This window comes from Copadichromis virginalis, linkage group LG22 (genome assembly GCF_057382275.1).
Source record: "Copadichromis virginalis isolate Kocher_CV1m ecotype Utaka linkage group LG22, C_Virginalis_male_GT1.1, whole genome shotgun sequence".
NCBI classification, from domain to species: domain Eukaryota; kingdom Metazoa; phylum Chordata; class Actinopteri; order Cichliformes; family Cichlidae; genus Copadichromis; species Copadichromis virginalis.
In genome coordinates this window covers 14,658,870-14,677,018 of record NC_140638.1, presented here as the reverse complement: position 1 = coordinate 14,677,018, position 18,149 = coordinate 14,658,870, and the positions used below count along the sequence as shown (strand labels likewise).

At 39.9% G+C, this 18,149-nt stretch overlaps 2 protein-coding genes across 2 annotated transcripts; both read left to right on the top strand.

Annotated features, from left to right (window-relative positions):
* The first annotated feature begins 1,887 nt into the window (after positions 1-1,887).
* Positions 1,888-7,827, top strand: LOC146683019 (kelch-like protein 10). The gene is made up of 5 exons (XM_085446146.1): positions 1,888-2,137; positions 3,398-3,881; positions 4,294-4,908; positions 5,824-5,973; positions 7,366-7,827. The coding sequence occupies exons 1-5, from the start codon at positions 1,986-1,988 to the stop codon at positions 7,726-7,728; spliced, it is 1,764 nt and encodes a 587-aa protein (XP_085302272.1). The 5' UTR covers positions 1,888-1,985; the 3' UTR covers positions 7,729-7,827.
* A 4,434-nt stretch (positions 7,828-12,261) lies between these two features.
* On the top strand, positions 12,262-18,149 carry LOC146683018 (kelch-like protein 10). The gene is made up of 5 exons (XM_085446144.1): positions 12,262-12,514; positions 13,775-14,258; positions 14,671-15,285; positions 16,156-16,305; positions 17,705-18,149. The coding sequence occupies exons 1-5, from the start codon at positions 12,363-12,365 to the stop codon at positions 18,065-18,067; spliced, it is 1,764 nt and encodes a 587-aa protein (XP_085302270.1). The 5' UTR covers positions 12,262-12,362; the 3' UTR covers positions 18,068-18,149.

The window sequence follows — 18,149 nt, the reverse complement described above, 5'->3', positions numbered from 1 at the left end:
ATGCTGCCTGTTTGTTTTTTTTTATGAATACCTCCTCAGACACTGTCGTATCAGAAACAGCTTTGTTTGGCAGAAATTCATCAGGACAATGCCCTCTCCTACTGTTCACAGCCGCGAACGTTTCCCCTTTATCACAGCAAAATGTCACGAACTGAGATCTCTGATTTATTTCGGATGGGGTCTTTACTCAGTCAACCAAAGACTAACTAGCTAATTAGATCTCAGGCTACCTGCTGTGTTTGCCTTTGAGGAAGGCAGTAGTATAATAACATGGAGTGGGCACAGATTTTGGGGGTGATAAAGCTTGAGCAAGTGTGCAGCTGCATATCTGAATGCCTCCGTGTAATGATGCGTGTACATGTGAGGTTGGGAGAATGTATTAGACAATCTGTGTGTGAGCTTTAAAAAAAAAAGGATGTTTTTTTTTAATGAGTTTGTGTGTGCGAAATAAAACCAAAAACAAAATGTGGTTTGTGTTGAATGTGTTTGCAATAAGATGCTTTATTACCTACTCAGGTGTTCAATCACAGCTGATAGGTTTAAGGGAAGAGAGACCCGTTCCCATTGTTTTCTGTCATACAGTGAAAGCTTGACGGAGCTACAATGGCCTAATTTTCTGCTTAACTTTGTAAATTAGGTTCAAGTTAATGCATTCCCATTCGCGCACACTCATATTCAGACTCCTCAGAATGCAGAAGCCAGTGATCAAGCCACTGACCTGCTAATTTATTGACCACCAGATGTATCTTGTAAGCCACTGCCATCGTGCACACATGTGGCACAGTGGTGCAGTGATTAGCGAACAAAAACGCATATGAGGCTAAACTGGCAATTCTTAATTAGTCATAGGTGTGAGTGTGAATGTCCTTTCTGTCTCTCTGTGACAGACTGGCAACCTGTCTGGATGCATAGACGGGTGCCGCATTCTCAAGGCACGAGTCTCAATATTAGAAGCAGGTGTATGCCTTATACTGTCATCACTGCCACCCTGCTGCATCTGACTGAAGCATCCTGATGCCAGGCTGAGCATGCATGACGCATGATCCCGCGTGATCCCTTGCATGACCATCTGACTGTTCTTGGTGGAAGTGACTTGACAGAGCTATCGAGATGAAGTTCTCTAACCTGTACGACAACCCGGCCTGTGGCAGTTTGAGTGTCGCCTCCACATTGCCAGAGATCACTAGCATATCCAGACACTTCCTTGGCCAGCATTTAGTGTTGATATCTCTCCCACTGAATATGCCTGGGTAATTTTGGGCTGGCATGTTCATTAGAGGCAACCAGAACCCATTGCAGCTGGATGCTGCATATATCTATGAATGGAAAGAAATTGCTCAACAACAGATCTGCAGTCTGTGCTCAGACAGGTGACTGCTTGCACCTGTTTGAGGTAATACTGTCAAGCACCGTCATTATATCAGTCTTGTACTATACATACAGTGTATATATGTGTTTTGTTTGTTTGTTTCTTTCTTACTACTATTGTACATCAGTAAAGTGCAGGAGCCCATTTTTCCAACTAGATAAAAGTCTAATACAACCCAAGAAAACAGCTTAGCCACACTTTGTAATATCTGTGTTCGGATATTACAAAGTCATTTTATTAAAAAAATGGCCTATTAAGGTTAAATGTGAGCTAAATATGATATTGTAGTCCATTCGTAAGAGTGTTTTGAAGTGCTTATTTTACTAGTTGACCTCTGTGAGGCAAACATACAAAATGCTGTATGCTATCTGTGAGGCTCATATGCAATTTTTTAAATCCAAATCAAATCAAAACAAAGCTTTTATGCAATGAAAGGTTCATTAAAACAATGTAAATATACATTTCAAAACAATTCTATGGGGCAACTGTTGCCAAGTCATGATGATGTCATAGGCTCCATTCCCCAAATTCCACAGTTAGGTTTGATTTTGTGATCTGAACACTTCAAGACAAACTTCAGACAAAAAAACTAAGAAAAACAGTCACAAAACTCAAGATGAGTGAAGAAGGCCAGCCGCCATACAAGTCGAGCTCAGTGTATAATGAACTCCGTTCGGAGGGACAATTTTGTGATGCAATCATCAAAGTGGAGGATGTTGAATTTCCGGTCCACAGGGTCATCCTGTGTAACTGTACGCCGTACTTCAGGTGAGTTGCTTACCTGATAATGTGAAGGACAGTTGACTGGTTTATACCTGTGAAAAATGTAATTCATGTACTTAGTCTGTGAAACAGTGCCAACAAAAAGGAACGGGTTGAATCATAAAACTTTTGTGATAGAAAGACTTTGTCACGGTCAACTGACAGATACACCCAAAACATAATGCAAACATTTGCAGATTTCATCTTTACCTTCACAGAGATTCCACTTCAGTAAATGTGCCATTTAAAAAGCACTGTGAATCACTTGGTGATTATATGAACTAAATTCAGACTGTGTTGAACTGAAGTCTAATTTATGTGTTTTATTAAGTTACAACATTTTGATGCACTCTTATCAACCCAATAAAACACACCAGGCTTACTGATACTAAAAAGATTGAACTCTGTTATAAAGTCATACGCTGAGCAAAAGTTTATAGATGAGTTTTTGTTCATTTGTTTATTTGTTTGTTAAGCCATTTAATGCTGATCTATGAATCATTCAAGCATAAAAAGGACACCTACCATAACTCGAAGGATGAACCATTATTGTTTCTACACATAACACACAACTTAGTGAAGAACCAGCGTTAAAGACAAAACAAGGAGTAGCACACATAAAAAAGTAATGATCTACAGCAGATGAACAGTATCCGAAAGTCATGTCCTTAAGAAGTCCAGCAAATTCCTGACACAAAACCATTTAATCCATCTACTTATCATGAAACCTCATCAGAAATGGTTGTGGAAGGAAAACAGAGACTGTAATTAAGCAACATGCACTGGAACTTCCATAAGGAAAGGAAACAGACTGAGGTATGCCAAATTATGCAATAACTAGACTAAAGATCAGAGCAAACTGGCCTTATGGAGTTGATTTCAACATTTGTCATAGAGGTACAACAGTGAGTGTCTAGAGTTAACTTTAAAACACGGTGGAGGCTCTGTCGTGGTGTGGGACTGCATTGTGTTTGGCAAAAGCTTCATAAACATGGTGCCAATGTAATAAAGACATTGAAAACCCAACAATCAAGCGCACTAAACATGTACAAACTCTGTTTTGGAGTTATATACTCTATGGCAATATGGACTAGACATTACAAGACTATCACAGTAATCACATAGCAACACATGTAATTAGGAAATCATTTCCATTCCTGTCAACAGATTTTATATATTTATCTTGCTTGTGCATGACATAGTTTATTATCTTGTTGCCTCCACACCTTTTAATATTCTCTACTCTGTCTCCATCTCTACCCTCAGGGCTCTTTTCAGCCGCTGGAGCAACCCAGACAAACAGGTCTTCAACATACCTGGCGTGTCTCCTGAGATGATGGGACTCATCATTGACTTTGCATACACTGGCTCAGTTTCCATAACGGAGGAAAATGTAGTGGAACTTCTCATGGCAGCTGATCAATTCAATGCAATGGACATTGTGAAACTCTGCTCTGACTTCCTCGGGGAGCAACTGTGCCCAGAGAACTGCGTTGGCATTTGGCAGTTCACAAAAGTATGCTTATCACCCGAACTACGCGCCAAGGCCTACCACTACATCATCAATAACTTTAAGCAGGTTGTTCTTGAGGAGGAGTTCCTGCAGCTAACTGTGGAGGAACTTGCTGACATCCTTGATAGAGACGACCTCAATGTGCAGTTGGAGACCACTGTGTATGAAGTGCTTACAAAGTGGATTAGCCATGTACCTGCAGAACGGAAACAACACCTCACCGCTCTGTTGCCCAAGGTCTATAAACTTTCATTACTACATTTAGTTTGGACTTAAATCTTCAGCATTTAAGTCATAGATTGAGTCGATCCATCTGGGTATAAGGATGCTTTAATATCTCAAGATTTTGCTCTTTTCAGCTGTAGCCAAACCACAGTTAAGAAATTCTCTTCAAGAGAATTAAAACCGTATCAGATCTCTACACACATGCTATAGAATAAATTATATTTATTAAGTATAGTTGCTAGGGCTATGACTAAAAACTGTCCCTGCTGACGAAAAGACTAATGGTGTCTGACTTTGGTCGCTCTCTTGCTAGCAATAAGAAAATTAAACAACATTAGGAGCATTATCCTAAAGAAGCTTGAGTTTACTAAAACTGATGTAGTTGAAATTCATAGTCATATTCTCTTCTGTCATCTCTCTGTAGGTCCGACTGGGATTGATGACGTCTGACTACCTAAAGGACAATTTGCTGTCTAGTGAGCTGGTGGGGGCCAATTCTGAGTGCGTGTCCATGATAAGTAATGTCATCTTAGACATACATGGTCTAGGAAGCAGACCCTTCATGTCTGGCTTGTGTCACCCTCTTGCTCGTCCCCGCCTGCCTCATTCCATCCTGCTGGCCATTGGGGGGTGGAGTGGTGGTGATCCAACTAACGGCATCGAGGCCTACGATTGCCGGGCTAACCGCTGGGTAAACGTAACGAACAACCTCGAGTATCCTCGTGCTTATCATGGAGCCGCCTTCCTCAACGGGTACGTCTACTTCATTGGTGGCTTCGACAGGGTGGAGCATTTCAGCAGCGTCCGTAGGTTTGACCTGACCACTCGCGCCTGTAATGAGGTGGGGCCCATGCACTTCCGCCGCTGCTATGTGAGTGTGACTGTGTTGAACGGGTTCATCTATGCCCTGGGAGGCTACGACGGGCATGTACGACTCAGCAGTGCAGAGCGCTATCAACCTGAAATCAACCAGTGGAGTCTTATTGCACCGATGCACGAACAGAGGAGCGACGCCAGCTGCACAACACTTAACAACCGGGTGGGTGAAGTAAAAGAGTAGCAGAGAAATAGAGTAGGGTCTCAGGCACACAGGCCTAGAGACCTGTCAGCAACCTTTGGTAACAACCAGTTGCTAGGGAAAAATGTGTACTCCTCAGCTGGTTAGGCAGTGATTGTATGAAAGACTCTACAGATTTCTACAGCAAATAGTTTGTGAGTATTTGCAGACAAGTCAGAGTACTCCATGCAAACCTCAACAGTCTGCTTACGACCAAAGGAAACACAAGGAGGCTTGTGGTGCAACACCTTCCTGGTTACAATTTCACAGTAGTGACAGCCATCAACCTCCAGCAACCACTTGCCAACCAGTCAGGGAATACACATTTTTACAGTGAAGCGAGGTGCAAGATAGGTCACAAACTGGTTTCTATGTTCATGTTTTCAAATTTAAAAGTATAGTTTAAAAAGTTGAAAAATATACTAATATATATCTATTTTGTTTCTAACTGATCACAAGTGCATCTTTGCATTTATGTACAGTACTTTAGTTGAGTTGACTTGTCAACTAAAATATAACAGATATTAAAAAAATAGTAAAACACATCATTATTTTATTATATTAAGATCCCAGATTACAATTATATATCTGCATTCCTGAACAGAAAAATTAGCCTTATTGATTGAATGTTATGTTTGATTCATTTCTGGGTTTCTGACTGAAAGAAGTCCCACATACTCAGGTAAAATTTGGGTGCATAAACATGTTTTTATGACAGGTAATTGTAAAACACACACATTTATTATTACACATTTGTATTTTTCAGTTGGACACTTGGGTACTGAGTATCGGTCTTACTTCACAAATGATGTGGAAACATTTCACTTACAGGTAACATTGTTTCCAACTGAAATCTAAGAAATGTAAAGATATTTAATGTCCCTTTTTTGTTTTCAGATTTACATTTGTGGTGGATTCAATGGCAACGAGTGTCTGCAGACAGCTGAATATTACAACCCAGAGAGCAACCAGTGGACGATGATCAGTCCCATGAACAGCCGCCGCAGCGGGATAGGTGTCATTGCATATGCGGATCATGTCTTTGCAGTAAGACCACAAAGTAGTGCTGACACTCACGTAACATACAAATCAAATCTGTAATGTGCTTTGATCAGCAAGGCTTAACACAGATTTGGCTGACACAGAATTTTGTTAACTTTGTTTTGTATTTATCAATGATCAGATTCCTATCCTGACCACAGGTTCAGAGAAGGCATTCTTACTCATTCTATGTATTAATTTAACCGATTAATGTTTCTGCCTCATTTTTTTTTTCATGTTTCTCATTACCAAAATGTTGTGTCTTTAATGATTTCACTGATGATTTCACATTTCACTCAGTACAACAGAAATACTTATTCAAAACCAACATTGTCATCCTCATCGTTCCATAGAGGACATATGTTAGAGACAATTTCAAACTCATCCTGCAACACCTTTAGAAAAATGAGGGAATAAGCCAAGTGATTAGAACTCATCCTCTGGGGACGGTAGGCATTTTAGCTATAAATTTTATCTTGCTATTTGCCTTAAAACCACTTATTTAGTTGTTTTGCAGCTGCACCCTTTGGTAAAAAGCAAAGATTTTAGTCTCACCTTCTGAGACACCCTTCTTTATTTAGCTAGCTACCGTTTAGTATTTATTTTCTATTCAGACTAAGTCTCTAATCAAATAAAGGAAAAGTTATTATCAGCAGAATGCAGTGACCTTACCCTGGTGCTGACCTCAGGGTCTTTGATCAGGCTTTTAGGCCCCAAGGCCTGTCAGGGCTACTTTAATCTGTTATAGGAAGAAAGGACTGGAACTCAATGTTCCTTTTTGGACTAAAGGCAAAAGAGCTGTGAAGACATTTATACTGAAAACACAAATACTTTTTGTCGAGGGCTATTCATCTTTGTTGATAATAGCGTGGTGTGATAGACAACAGTGCTTTAATAGCTGTAGTTGAGGCTTGAGTGAAAAAAGTTCTCACAGACTTCCACAACAGCTGGCTTCTACTTTATTTTACTTTCTCCTCTTAACCCAGAAGTCATTTTCACACACCACTGCACCCTGATCTTTTCTAGACATTCCCAACAAATGTGGGCCTGTGAGGATGCAAATACTGGGACGTTAATGGGCCTTTTTTAAACAATTTTTATGTGTAAACTCCATATAACAGCATGAGAATATGTCAGGTGTTCGCTTTATCCAGGTAAAACCCTAAACCAATCAGAGTATTTCCAGTAGTCAGATCACACCTAAGGTAAACAATCTCCTTGTATCTGCTACATATTAAGGGAAACTTTGGACAGTATTGCAACTTAATTCTTCAGTCATTTTCTGGAGTATCTGTGCAAAAACAGCTAAAGACATATAGCAGGTACATTTTCTTACAGGGGTACGGTGAAGCTGGTTACACTTACATTCAATCATTTGACCCACGTATTTACTTTTAGGTTGGTGGCTTCGATGGAAACAACCGTCTGCGCACCGCTGAGGCTTACAACCCACATTCCAATACGTGGAACCTCGTGTCCTCTATGCTGACCCCCCGCAGCAACTTTGGCATTGAGGTAATTGACGATCGCCTCTTTGTCGTCGGGGGTTTCAACGGCTTCACCACCACTTCGAACGTTGAGTACTACGACACTTTAACCAATGAGTGGTATGAGGCGTGCGACATGGAGATTTTCCGCAGCGCCTTGAGCTGCTGTGTGGTGTCCGGACTTTGCAACATGACTGAGTACACCTTTCCTCGTGACTTCCTGCCACTTGCCAATGTGCCAGAAGAAGCAATGGAGTCAGCAGAGTCCACATAACATCTTTAAAGTGCTGTACTGCCATGTGTTAACATCTGAGACTCCAACATGAAGGACTGAAATAAATCTTTAGAGCATTAAACTGCTGGTGAACTGGACATTTTTTGTAGGTATCTCAAAAACCTTCAGTAGGAGAGCCTGCACTGTAGATACTGGGTTTTATTAAGAGAATGCAATTGCAACAATAACAAATTGAAAAGATTTTTTCATTCCCTGTAATGTATGGCTGCTGAGTAGCCATACCAGACATGCACACAGGGTGACTAGATCACAATAAGCCGCATGTCAGACTTTTCAACTCTTGCTAGGTAAACACAATAAGAATAAAGGGAAGTTTTCACTCCCCCTTGTTATTTCAGCTGCGCTTCTGTCTGGTAACAGTCTATAGGTTTGAGTAAGGATGTATCCATAGGTCTTTTTGGAGCACTAGCTGACAATTTATGAATCTTTAGCCAAATATCACACAAATATACTGTGTCGCTTCACACCATTTTTTCTCTTATGTGAAACTGAAAAATAACTCTATTTCTCAGTATATCTGTCATCTGCTTTGTGGTATTTTCCACTATATTGCACAGAATGATATATTTGTTCATGATAAAAGCACCAACTTTATATGTACTGAGGAAAATCCAGTGTTTAGAAAGGTGGATGTCCTGCAGAGCCTGTAAAATGTGGGACATTGGTTCAAGATGTGGGAGAGGGGGGAAAGCATAAAAATTCTGTGCAGTCCCCCTTATAGAGGGACATCTGATCCCCCAACCTGCACAACATGAAGTATGAAGTAACACCAGTAACACAACACCTTATGGAGGTAAACGTGTAGACAGTGATGTGCAAAGCTGTTCATAGGAACATCCTCCATCCATGGTGGTGTAATCTTTATTCTGATGCTGAATTGATTGATTTATGAATTTACTGTAAACATTTCTTACATTTTTCTTATTGCAAGCAGACAAACCTGTCCCAGGATTGTTCCTGCTGCTCCATTTTATAAACACTCTAAATCAAACTCATTCCATTATAATTTTAATTTTAGGATGATGTTTTCATTAAATGCTCTACATCTGCATCAAACCAGGCTTGTCATATACAACCTGCTTTTAGTCGTATATATTATATCTTTGAGCAATTGCTCAGCAACAGAGTTGGACGTGCGTGCAGTTTGTGCTCAGACAGGTGACTGCTTGCACCTGTCTGTGGTAACACTGTCAAGCACCGTCATTATAACAGTCTTGCACTATACATGCAGTGCGTATATCATATTGTGGCTCTATAAAAATCTATTTAGATCATAAACCTGTGTTTTGTTTGTTTGTTTGTTTGTTTCTTACTACTATTGTACATCAGTAAAGTGCAGGAGCCCATTTTTCCAACTAGATAAAAGTCTTATACAACCCAAGAAAACAGCTTAACCATGAATCACACTTTGTAATATCTGTGTTTGGCACTGTCATGTATTTTTAGACTCATATGTTTAATAACAAATATTTTGGCTTGTGTAGTAAGGAAAGTACAGGGGGTATAATGAAGTGTCCACAAAGAATTTTTTCCAATGACCTAGCATGCATAAAAACAGGACCATCACTAATACACAATACTTTGACTCTGTTCATGTTACAGCATTGTGTATTAAAATGTGGGTAAAAACTGATGGTTACAAATGTTTATTTGTGTGTTTGTAGTTTCCTGGGGAGATAAACTGGATTGCATTTTTGTTGGGAACTGTTATTTCAACATAACGGAGTCTAGTACAGCACGTCCCCAACAACTGGAACCTCAGTAATAACAGAGCCAACACACGAAACCATAAAATGCAGAAAAATCTGAAAAAACGTCCTATTAACGTTGAATATGAGCTAAATATGATATTGTAGTCCATTCGTAAGAGTGTTTTGAAGTGCTTATTTTACTAGTTGACCTCTGTGAGGCAAACATACAAAATGCTGTATGCTATCTGTGAGGCTCATATGCAATTTTTAAAATCCAAATCAAATCAAAACAAAGCTTTTATGCAATGAAAGGTTCATTAAAACAATGTAAATATACATTTCAAAACAATTCTATGGGGCAACTGTTGCCAAGTCATGATGATGTCATAGGCTCCATTCCCCAAATTCCACAGTTAGATTTGATTTTGTGATCTGAACACTTCAAGACAAACTTCAGACAAAAAAACTAAGAAAAACAGTCACAAAACTCAAGATGAGTGAAGAAGGCCAGCCGCCATACAAGTCGAGCTCAGTGTATAATGAACTCCGTTCGGAGGGACAATTTTGTGATGCAATCATCAAAGTGGAGGATGTTGAATTTCCGGTCCACAGGGTCATCCTGTGTAACTGTACGCCGTACTTCAGGTGAGTTGCTTACCTGATAATGTGAAGGACAGTTGACTGGTTTATACCTGTGAAAAATGTAATTCATGTACTTAGTCTGTGAAACAGTGCCAACAAAAAGGAACGGGTTGAATCATAAAACTTTTGTGATAGAAAGACTTTGTCACGGTCAACTGACAGATACACCCAAAACATAATGCAAACATTTGCAGATTTCATCTTTACCTTCACAGAGATTCCACTTCAGTAAATGTGCCATTTAAAAAGCACTGTGAATCACTTGGTGATTGTGTGAAGTCTAATTGAAGTGTTTTATTAAGTTATATTAATATCTTCCCCACTGTTTGATACAGTAAGACACACCAGACTTCCTGATACTAAAAATGTTGAATTTTGTTATACAGTTATACGCTGAGCAAAAGTTTTGAGTTGCCTCTCATTTTTTTATATTTTGCTTTGAAACAAATGATTTTTTAAAAGTCCACTTGAGCAATAGTTCTCAACGTGTTTTTTTTGAAGGCTTGTAAAGGTTTCGTTTGGACATTTTTCACCCTTTTTAGTCCAGTGCTTGTACCCGAGGAATGGTTTGGTTTTTGTTCATTTGTTTATTTGTTTGTTAAGCCATTTAAGGCTGATCTGTTTTCTGTCATACAGTGAAAGCTTGACGGAGCTACAATGGCCTAATTTTCTGCTTAACTTTGTAAATTATAACAAGTTCCGCTTTAGTGCTATACCAGTCAGAAAAACAAACAAAAACAAAACAAGGCTTATGTTGCAAATGCAATAAATTGTCAGTCTTTCTTTTAAATGCGTTTCTTAGTACATCATTTTAATATTGTAGAGAACCCAAACATATTCTGCGAGCAGTCTTTGGTTCAAGTTGAATGATTTTAGTCAGTGGCGAGGTTGGGGTTTCTTTGCCAAGCCCAAATAAACTCACTTGTACAGCTCAGAATAGGTTCAAGTTAATGCATTCCCATTCGCGCACACTCATATTCAGACTCCTCAGAATGCAGAAGCCAGTGATCAAGCCACTGACCTGCTAATTTATTGACCACCAGATGTATCTTGTAAGCCACTGCCATCGTGCACACATGTGGCACAGTGATTAGCGAACAAAAACGCATATGAGGCTAAACTGGCAATTCTTAATTAGTCATAGGTGTGAGTGTGAATGTCCTTTCTGTCTCTCTGTGACAGACTGGCAACCTGTCTGGATGCATAGACGGGTGCCGCATTCTCAAGGCACGAGTCTCAATATTAGAAGCAGGTGTATGCCTTATACTGTCATCACTGCCACCCTGCTGCATCTGACTGAAGCATCCTGATGCCAGGCTGAGCATGCATGACGCATGATCCCACGTGATCCCTTGCATGACCATCTGACTGTTCTTGGTGGAAGTGACTTGACAGAGCTATCGAGATGAAGTTCTCTAACCTGTACGACAACCCGGCCTGTGGCAGTTTGAGTGTCGCCTCCACATTGCCAGAGATCACTAGCATATCCAGACACTTCCTTGGCCAGCATTTAGTGTTGATATCTCTCCCACTGAATATGCCTGGGTAATTTTGGGCTGGCATGTTCATTAGAGGCAACCAGAACCCATTGCAGCTGGATGCTGCATATATCTATGAATGGAAAGAAATTGCTCAACAACAGATCTGCAGTCTGTGCTCAGACAGGTGACTGCTTGCACCTGTTTGAGGTAATACTGTCAAGCACCGTCATTATAACAGTCTTGTACTATACATACAGTGTATATATGTGTTTTGTTTGTTTCTTTCTTTCTTACTACTATTGTACATCAGTAAAGTGCAGGAGCCCATTTTTCCAACTAGATAAAAGTCTAATACAACCCAAGAAAACAGCTTAGCCACACTTTGTATTATCTGTGTTCGGATATTACAAAGTCATTTTATTAAAAAAATGGCCTATTAAGGTTAAATGTGAGCTAAATATGATATTGTAGTCCATTCGTAAGAGTGTTTTGAAGTGCTTATTTTACTAGTTGACCTCTGTGAGGCAAACATACAAAATGCTGTATGCTATCTGTGAGGCTCATATGCATTTTTTTAAATCCAAATCAAATCAAAACAAAGCTTTTATGCAATGAAAGGTTCATTAAAACAATGTAAATATACATTTCAAAACAATTCTATGGGGCAACTGTTGCCAAGTCATGATGATGTCATAGGCTCCATTCCCCAAATTCCACAGTTAGGTTTGATTTTGTGATCTGAACACTTCAAGACAAACTTCAGACAAAAAAACTAAGAAAAACAGTCACAAAACTCAAGATGAGTGAAGAAGGCCAGCCGCCATACAAGTCGAGCTCAGTGTATAATGAACTCCGTTCGGAGGGACAATTTTGTGATGCAATCATCAAAGTGGAGGATGTTGAATTTCCGGTCCACAGGGTCATCCTGTGTAACTGTACGCCGTACTTCAGGTGAGTTGCTTACCTGATAATGTGAAGGACAGTTGACTGGTTTATACCTGTGAAAAATGTAATTCATGTACTTAGTCTGTGAAACAGTGCCAACAAAAAGGAACGGGTTGAATCATAAAACTTTTGTGATAGAAAGACTTTGTCACGGTCAACTGACAGATACACCCAAAACATAATGCAAACATTTGCAGATTTCATCTTTACCTTCACAGAGATTCCACTTCAGTAAATGTGCCATTTAAAAAGCACTGTGAATCACTTGGTTATTATATGAACTAAATTCAGACTGTGTTGAACTGAAGTCTAATTTATGTGTTTTATTAAGTTACAACATTTTGATGCACTCTTATCAACCCAATAAAACACACCAGGCTTACTGATACTAAAAAGATTGAACTCTGTTATAAAGTCATACGCTGAGCAAAAGTTTATAGATGAGTTTTTGTTCATTTGTTTATTTGTTTGTTAAGCCATTTAATGCTGATCTATGAATCATTCAAGCATAAAAAGGACACCTACCATAACTCGAAGGATGAACCATTATTGTTTCTACACATAACACACAACTTAGTGAAGAACCAGCGTTAAAGACAAAACAAGGAGTAGCACACATAAAAAAGTAATGATCTACAGCAGATGAACAGTATCCGAAAGTCATGTCCTTAAGAAGTCCAGCAAATTCCTGACACAAAACCATTTAATCCATCTACTTATCATGAAACCTCATCAGAAATGGTTTTGGAAGGAAAACAGAGACTGTAATTAAGCAACATGCACTGGAACTTCCATAAGGAAAGGAAACAGACTGAGGTATGCCAAATTATGCAATAACTAGACTAAAGATCAGAGCAAACTGGCCTTATGGAGTTGATTTCAACATTTGTCATAGAGGTACAACAGTGAGTGTCTAGAGTTAACTTTAAAACACGGTGGAGGCTCTGTCGTGGTGTGGGACTGCATTGTGTTTGGCAAAAGCTTCATAAACATGGTGCCAATGTAATAAAGACATTGAAAACCCAACAATCAAGCGCACTAAACATGTACAAACTCTGTTTTGGAGTTATATACTCTATGGCAATATGGACTAGACATTACAAGACTATCACAGTAATCACATAGCAACAAATGTAATTAGGAAATCATTTCCATTCCTGTCAACAGATTTTATATATTTATCTTGCTTGTGCATGACATAGTTTATTATCTTGTTGCCTCCACACCTTTTAATATTCTCTACTCTGTCTCCATCTCTACCCTCAGGGCTCTTTTCAGCCGCTGGAGCAACCCAGACAAACAGGTCTTCAACATACGTGGCGTGTCTCCTGAGATGATGGCACTCATCATTGACTTTGCATACACTGGCTCAGTTTCCATAACGGAGGAAAATGTAGTGGAACTTCTCATGGCAGCTGATCAATTCAATGCAATGGACATTGTGAAACTCTGCTCTGACTTCCTCGGGGAGCAACTGTGCCCAGAGAACTGCGTTGGCATTTGGCAGTTCACAAAAGTATGCTTATCACCCGAACTACGCGCCAAGGCCTACCACTACATCATCAATAACTTTAAGCAGGTTGTTCTTGAGGAGGAGTTCCTGCAGCTAACTGTGGAGGAACTTGCTGACATCCTTGATAGAGACGACCTCAATGTGCAGTTGGAGACCACTGTGTATGAAGTGCTTACAAAGTGGATTAGCCATGTACCTGCAGAACGGAAACAACACCTCACCGCTCTGTTGCCCAAGGTCTATAAACTTTCATTACTACATTTAGTTTGGACTTAAATCTTCAGCATTTAAGTCATAGATTGAGTCGATCCATCTGGGTATAAGGATGCTTTAATATCTCAAGATGTTGCTCTTTTCAGCTGTAGCCAAACCACATTTAAGAAATTCTCTTCAAGAGCATTAAAACCGTATCAGATCTCTACACACATGCTATAGAATAAATTATATTTATTAAGTATAGTTGCTAGGGCTATGACTAAAAACTGTCCCTGCTGACGAAAAGACTAATGGTGTCTGACTTTGGTCGCTCTCTTGCTAGCAATAAGAAAATTAAACAACATTAGGAGCATTATCCTAAAGAAGCTTGAGTTTACTAAAACTGATGTAGTTGAAATTCATAGTCATATTCTCTTCTGTCATCTCTCTATAGGTCCGACTGGGATTGATGACGTCAGACTACCTAAAGGACAATTTGCTGTCTAGTGAGCTGGTGGGGGCCAATTCTGAGTGCGTGTCCATGATAAGTAATGTTATCTTAGACATACATGGTCTAGGAAGCAGACCCTTCATGTCTGGCTTGTGTCACCCTCTTGCTCGTCCCCGCCTGCCTCATTCCATCCTGCTGGCCATTGGGGGGTGGAGTGGTGGTGATCCAACTAACGGCATCGAGGCCTACGATTGCCGGGCTAACCGCTGGGTAAACGTAACGAACAACCTCGAGTATCCTCGTGCTTATCATGGAGCCGCCTTCCTCAACGGGTACGTCTACTTCATTGGTGGCTTCGACAGGGTGGAGCATTTCAGCAGCGTCCGTAGGTTTGACCTGACCACTCGCGCCTGTAATGAGGTGGGGCCCATGCACTTCCGCCGCTGCTATGTGAGTGTGACTGTGTTGAACGGGTTCATCTATGCCCTGGGAGGCTACGACGGGCATGTACGACTCAGCAGTGCAGAGCGCTATCAACCTGAAATCAACCAGTGGAGTCTTATTGCACCGATGCACGAACAGAGGAGCGACGCCAGCTGCACAACACTTAACAACCGGGTGGGTGAAGTAAAAGAGTAGCAGAGAAATAGAGTAGGGTCTCAGGCACACAGGCCTAGAGACCTGTCAGCAACCTTTGGTAACAACCAGTTGCTAGGGAAAAATGTGTACTCCTCAGCTGGTTAGGCAGTGATTGTATGAAAGACTCTACAGATTTCTACAGCAAATAGTTTGTGAGTATTTGCAGACAAGTCAGAGTACTCCATGCAAACCTCAACAGTCTGCTTACGACCAAAGGAAACACAAGGAGGCTTGTGGTGCAACACCTTCCTGGTTACAATTTCACAGTAGTGACAGCCATCAACCTCCAGCAACCACTTGCCAACCAGTCAGGGAATACACATTTTTACAGTGAAGCGAGGTGCAAGATAGGTCACAAACTGGTTTCTATGTTCATGTTTTCAAATTTAAAAGTATAGTTTAAAAAGTTGAAAAATATACTAATATATATCTATTTTGTTTCTAACTGATCACAAGTGCATCTTTGCATTTATGTACAGTACTTTAGTTGAGTTGACTTGTCAACTAAAATATAACAGATATTAAAAAAATAGTAAAACACATCATTATTTTATTATATTATGATCCCAGATTACAATTATATATCTGCATTCCTGAACAGAAAAATTAGCCTTATTGATTGAATGTTATGTTTGATTCATTTCTGGCTTTCTGACTGAAAGAAGTCCCACATACTCAGGTAAAATTTGGGTGCATAAACATGTTTTTATGACAGGTAATTGTAAAACACACACATTTGTTATTACACATTTGTATTTTTCAGTTGGACACTTGGGTACTGAGTATCGGTCTTACTTCACAAATGACTAAGAAATGTAAAGATATTTAATGTCCCTTTTTTGTTTTCAGATTTACATTTGTGGTGGATTCAATGGCAACGAGTGTCTGCAGACAGCTGAATATTACAACCCAGAGAGCAACCAGTGGACGATGATCAGTCCCATGAACAGCCGCCGCAGCGGGATAGGTGTCATTGCATATGCGGATCATGTCTTTGCAGTAAGACCACAAAGTAGTGCTGACACTCACGTAACATACAAATCAAATCTGTAATGTGCTTTGATCAGCAAGGCTTAACACAGATTTGGCTGACACAGAATTTTGTTAACTTTGTTTTGTATTTATCAATGATCAGATTCCTATCCTGACCACAGGTTCAGAGAAGGCATTCTTACTCATTCTATGTATTAATTTAACCGATTAATGTTTCTGCCTCATTTTTTTTTTTCATGTGCCTCATTACCAAAATGTTGTGTCTTTAATGATTTCACTGATGATTTCACATTTCACTCAGTACAACAGAAATACTTATTCAAAACCAACATTGTCATCCTCATCGTTCCATAGAGGACATATGTTAGAGACAATTTCAAACTCATCCTGCAACACCTTTAGAAAAATGAGGGAATAAGCCAAGTGATTAGAACTCATCCTCTGGGGACGGTAGGCATTTTAGCTGTAAATTTTATCTTGCTATTTGCCTTAAAACCACTTATTTAGTTGTTTTGCAGCTGCACCCTTTGGTAAAAAGCAAAGATTTTAGTCTCACCTTCTGAGACACCCTTCTTTATTTAGCTAGCTACCGTTTAGTATTTATTTTCTATTCAGACTAAGTCTCTAATCAAATAAAGGAAAAGTTATTATCAGCAGAATGCAGTGACCTTACCCTGGTGCTGACCTCAGGGTCTTTGATCAGGCTTTTAGGCCCCAAGGCCTGTCAGGGCTACTTTAATCTGTTATAGGAAGAAAGGACTGGAACTCAATGTTCCTTTTTGGACTAAAGGCAAAAGAGCTGTGAAGACATTTATACTGAAAACACAAATACTTTTTGTCGAGGGCTATTCATCTTTGTTGATAATAGCGTGGTGTGATAGACAACAGTGCTTTAATAGCTGTAGTTGAGGCTTGAGTGAAAAAAGGTCTCATACAGACTTCCTCAACAGCTGGCTTCTACTTTATTTTACTTTCTCCTTTTAATTCAGAAGTCATTTTCACACACCACTGCACCCTGATCTTTTCTAGACATTCCCAACAAATGTGGGCCTGTGAGGATGCAAATACTGGGACATTAATGGGCCTTTTTTAAACAATTTTTATGTGTAAACTCCATATAACAGCATGAGAATATGTCAGGTAGCTGTTCGCTTTATCCAGGTAAAACCCTAAACCAATCAGAGTATTTCCAGTAGTCAGATCACACCTAAGGTAAACAATCTCCTTGTATCTGCTACATATTAAGGGAAACTTTGGACAGTATTGCAACTTAATTCTTCAGTCATTTTCTGGAGTATCTGTGCAAAAACAGCTAAAGACATATAGCAGGTACATTTTCTTACAGGGGTACGGTGAAGCTGGTTACACTTACATTCAATCATTTGACCCACGTATTTACTTTTAGGTTGGTGGCTTCGATGGAAACAACCGTCTGCGCACCGCTGAGGCTTACAACCCACATTCCAATACGTGGAACCTCGTGTCCTCTATGCTGACCCCCCGCAGCAACTTTGGCATTGAGGTAATTGACGATCGCCTCTTTGTCGTCGGGGGTTTCAACGGCTTCACCACCACTTCGAACGTTGAGTACTACGACACTTTAACCAATGAGTGGTATGAGGCGTGCGACATGGAGATTTTCCGCAGCGCCTTGAGCTGCTGTGTGGTGTCCGGACTTTGCAACATGACTGAGTACACCTTTCCTCGTGACTTCCTGCCACTTGCCAATGTGCCAGAAGAAGCAATGGAGTCAGCAGAGTCCACATAACATCTTTAAAGTGCTGTACTGCCATGTGTTAACATCTGAGTCTCCAACATGAAGGACTGAAATAAATCTTTAGAGCATTAAA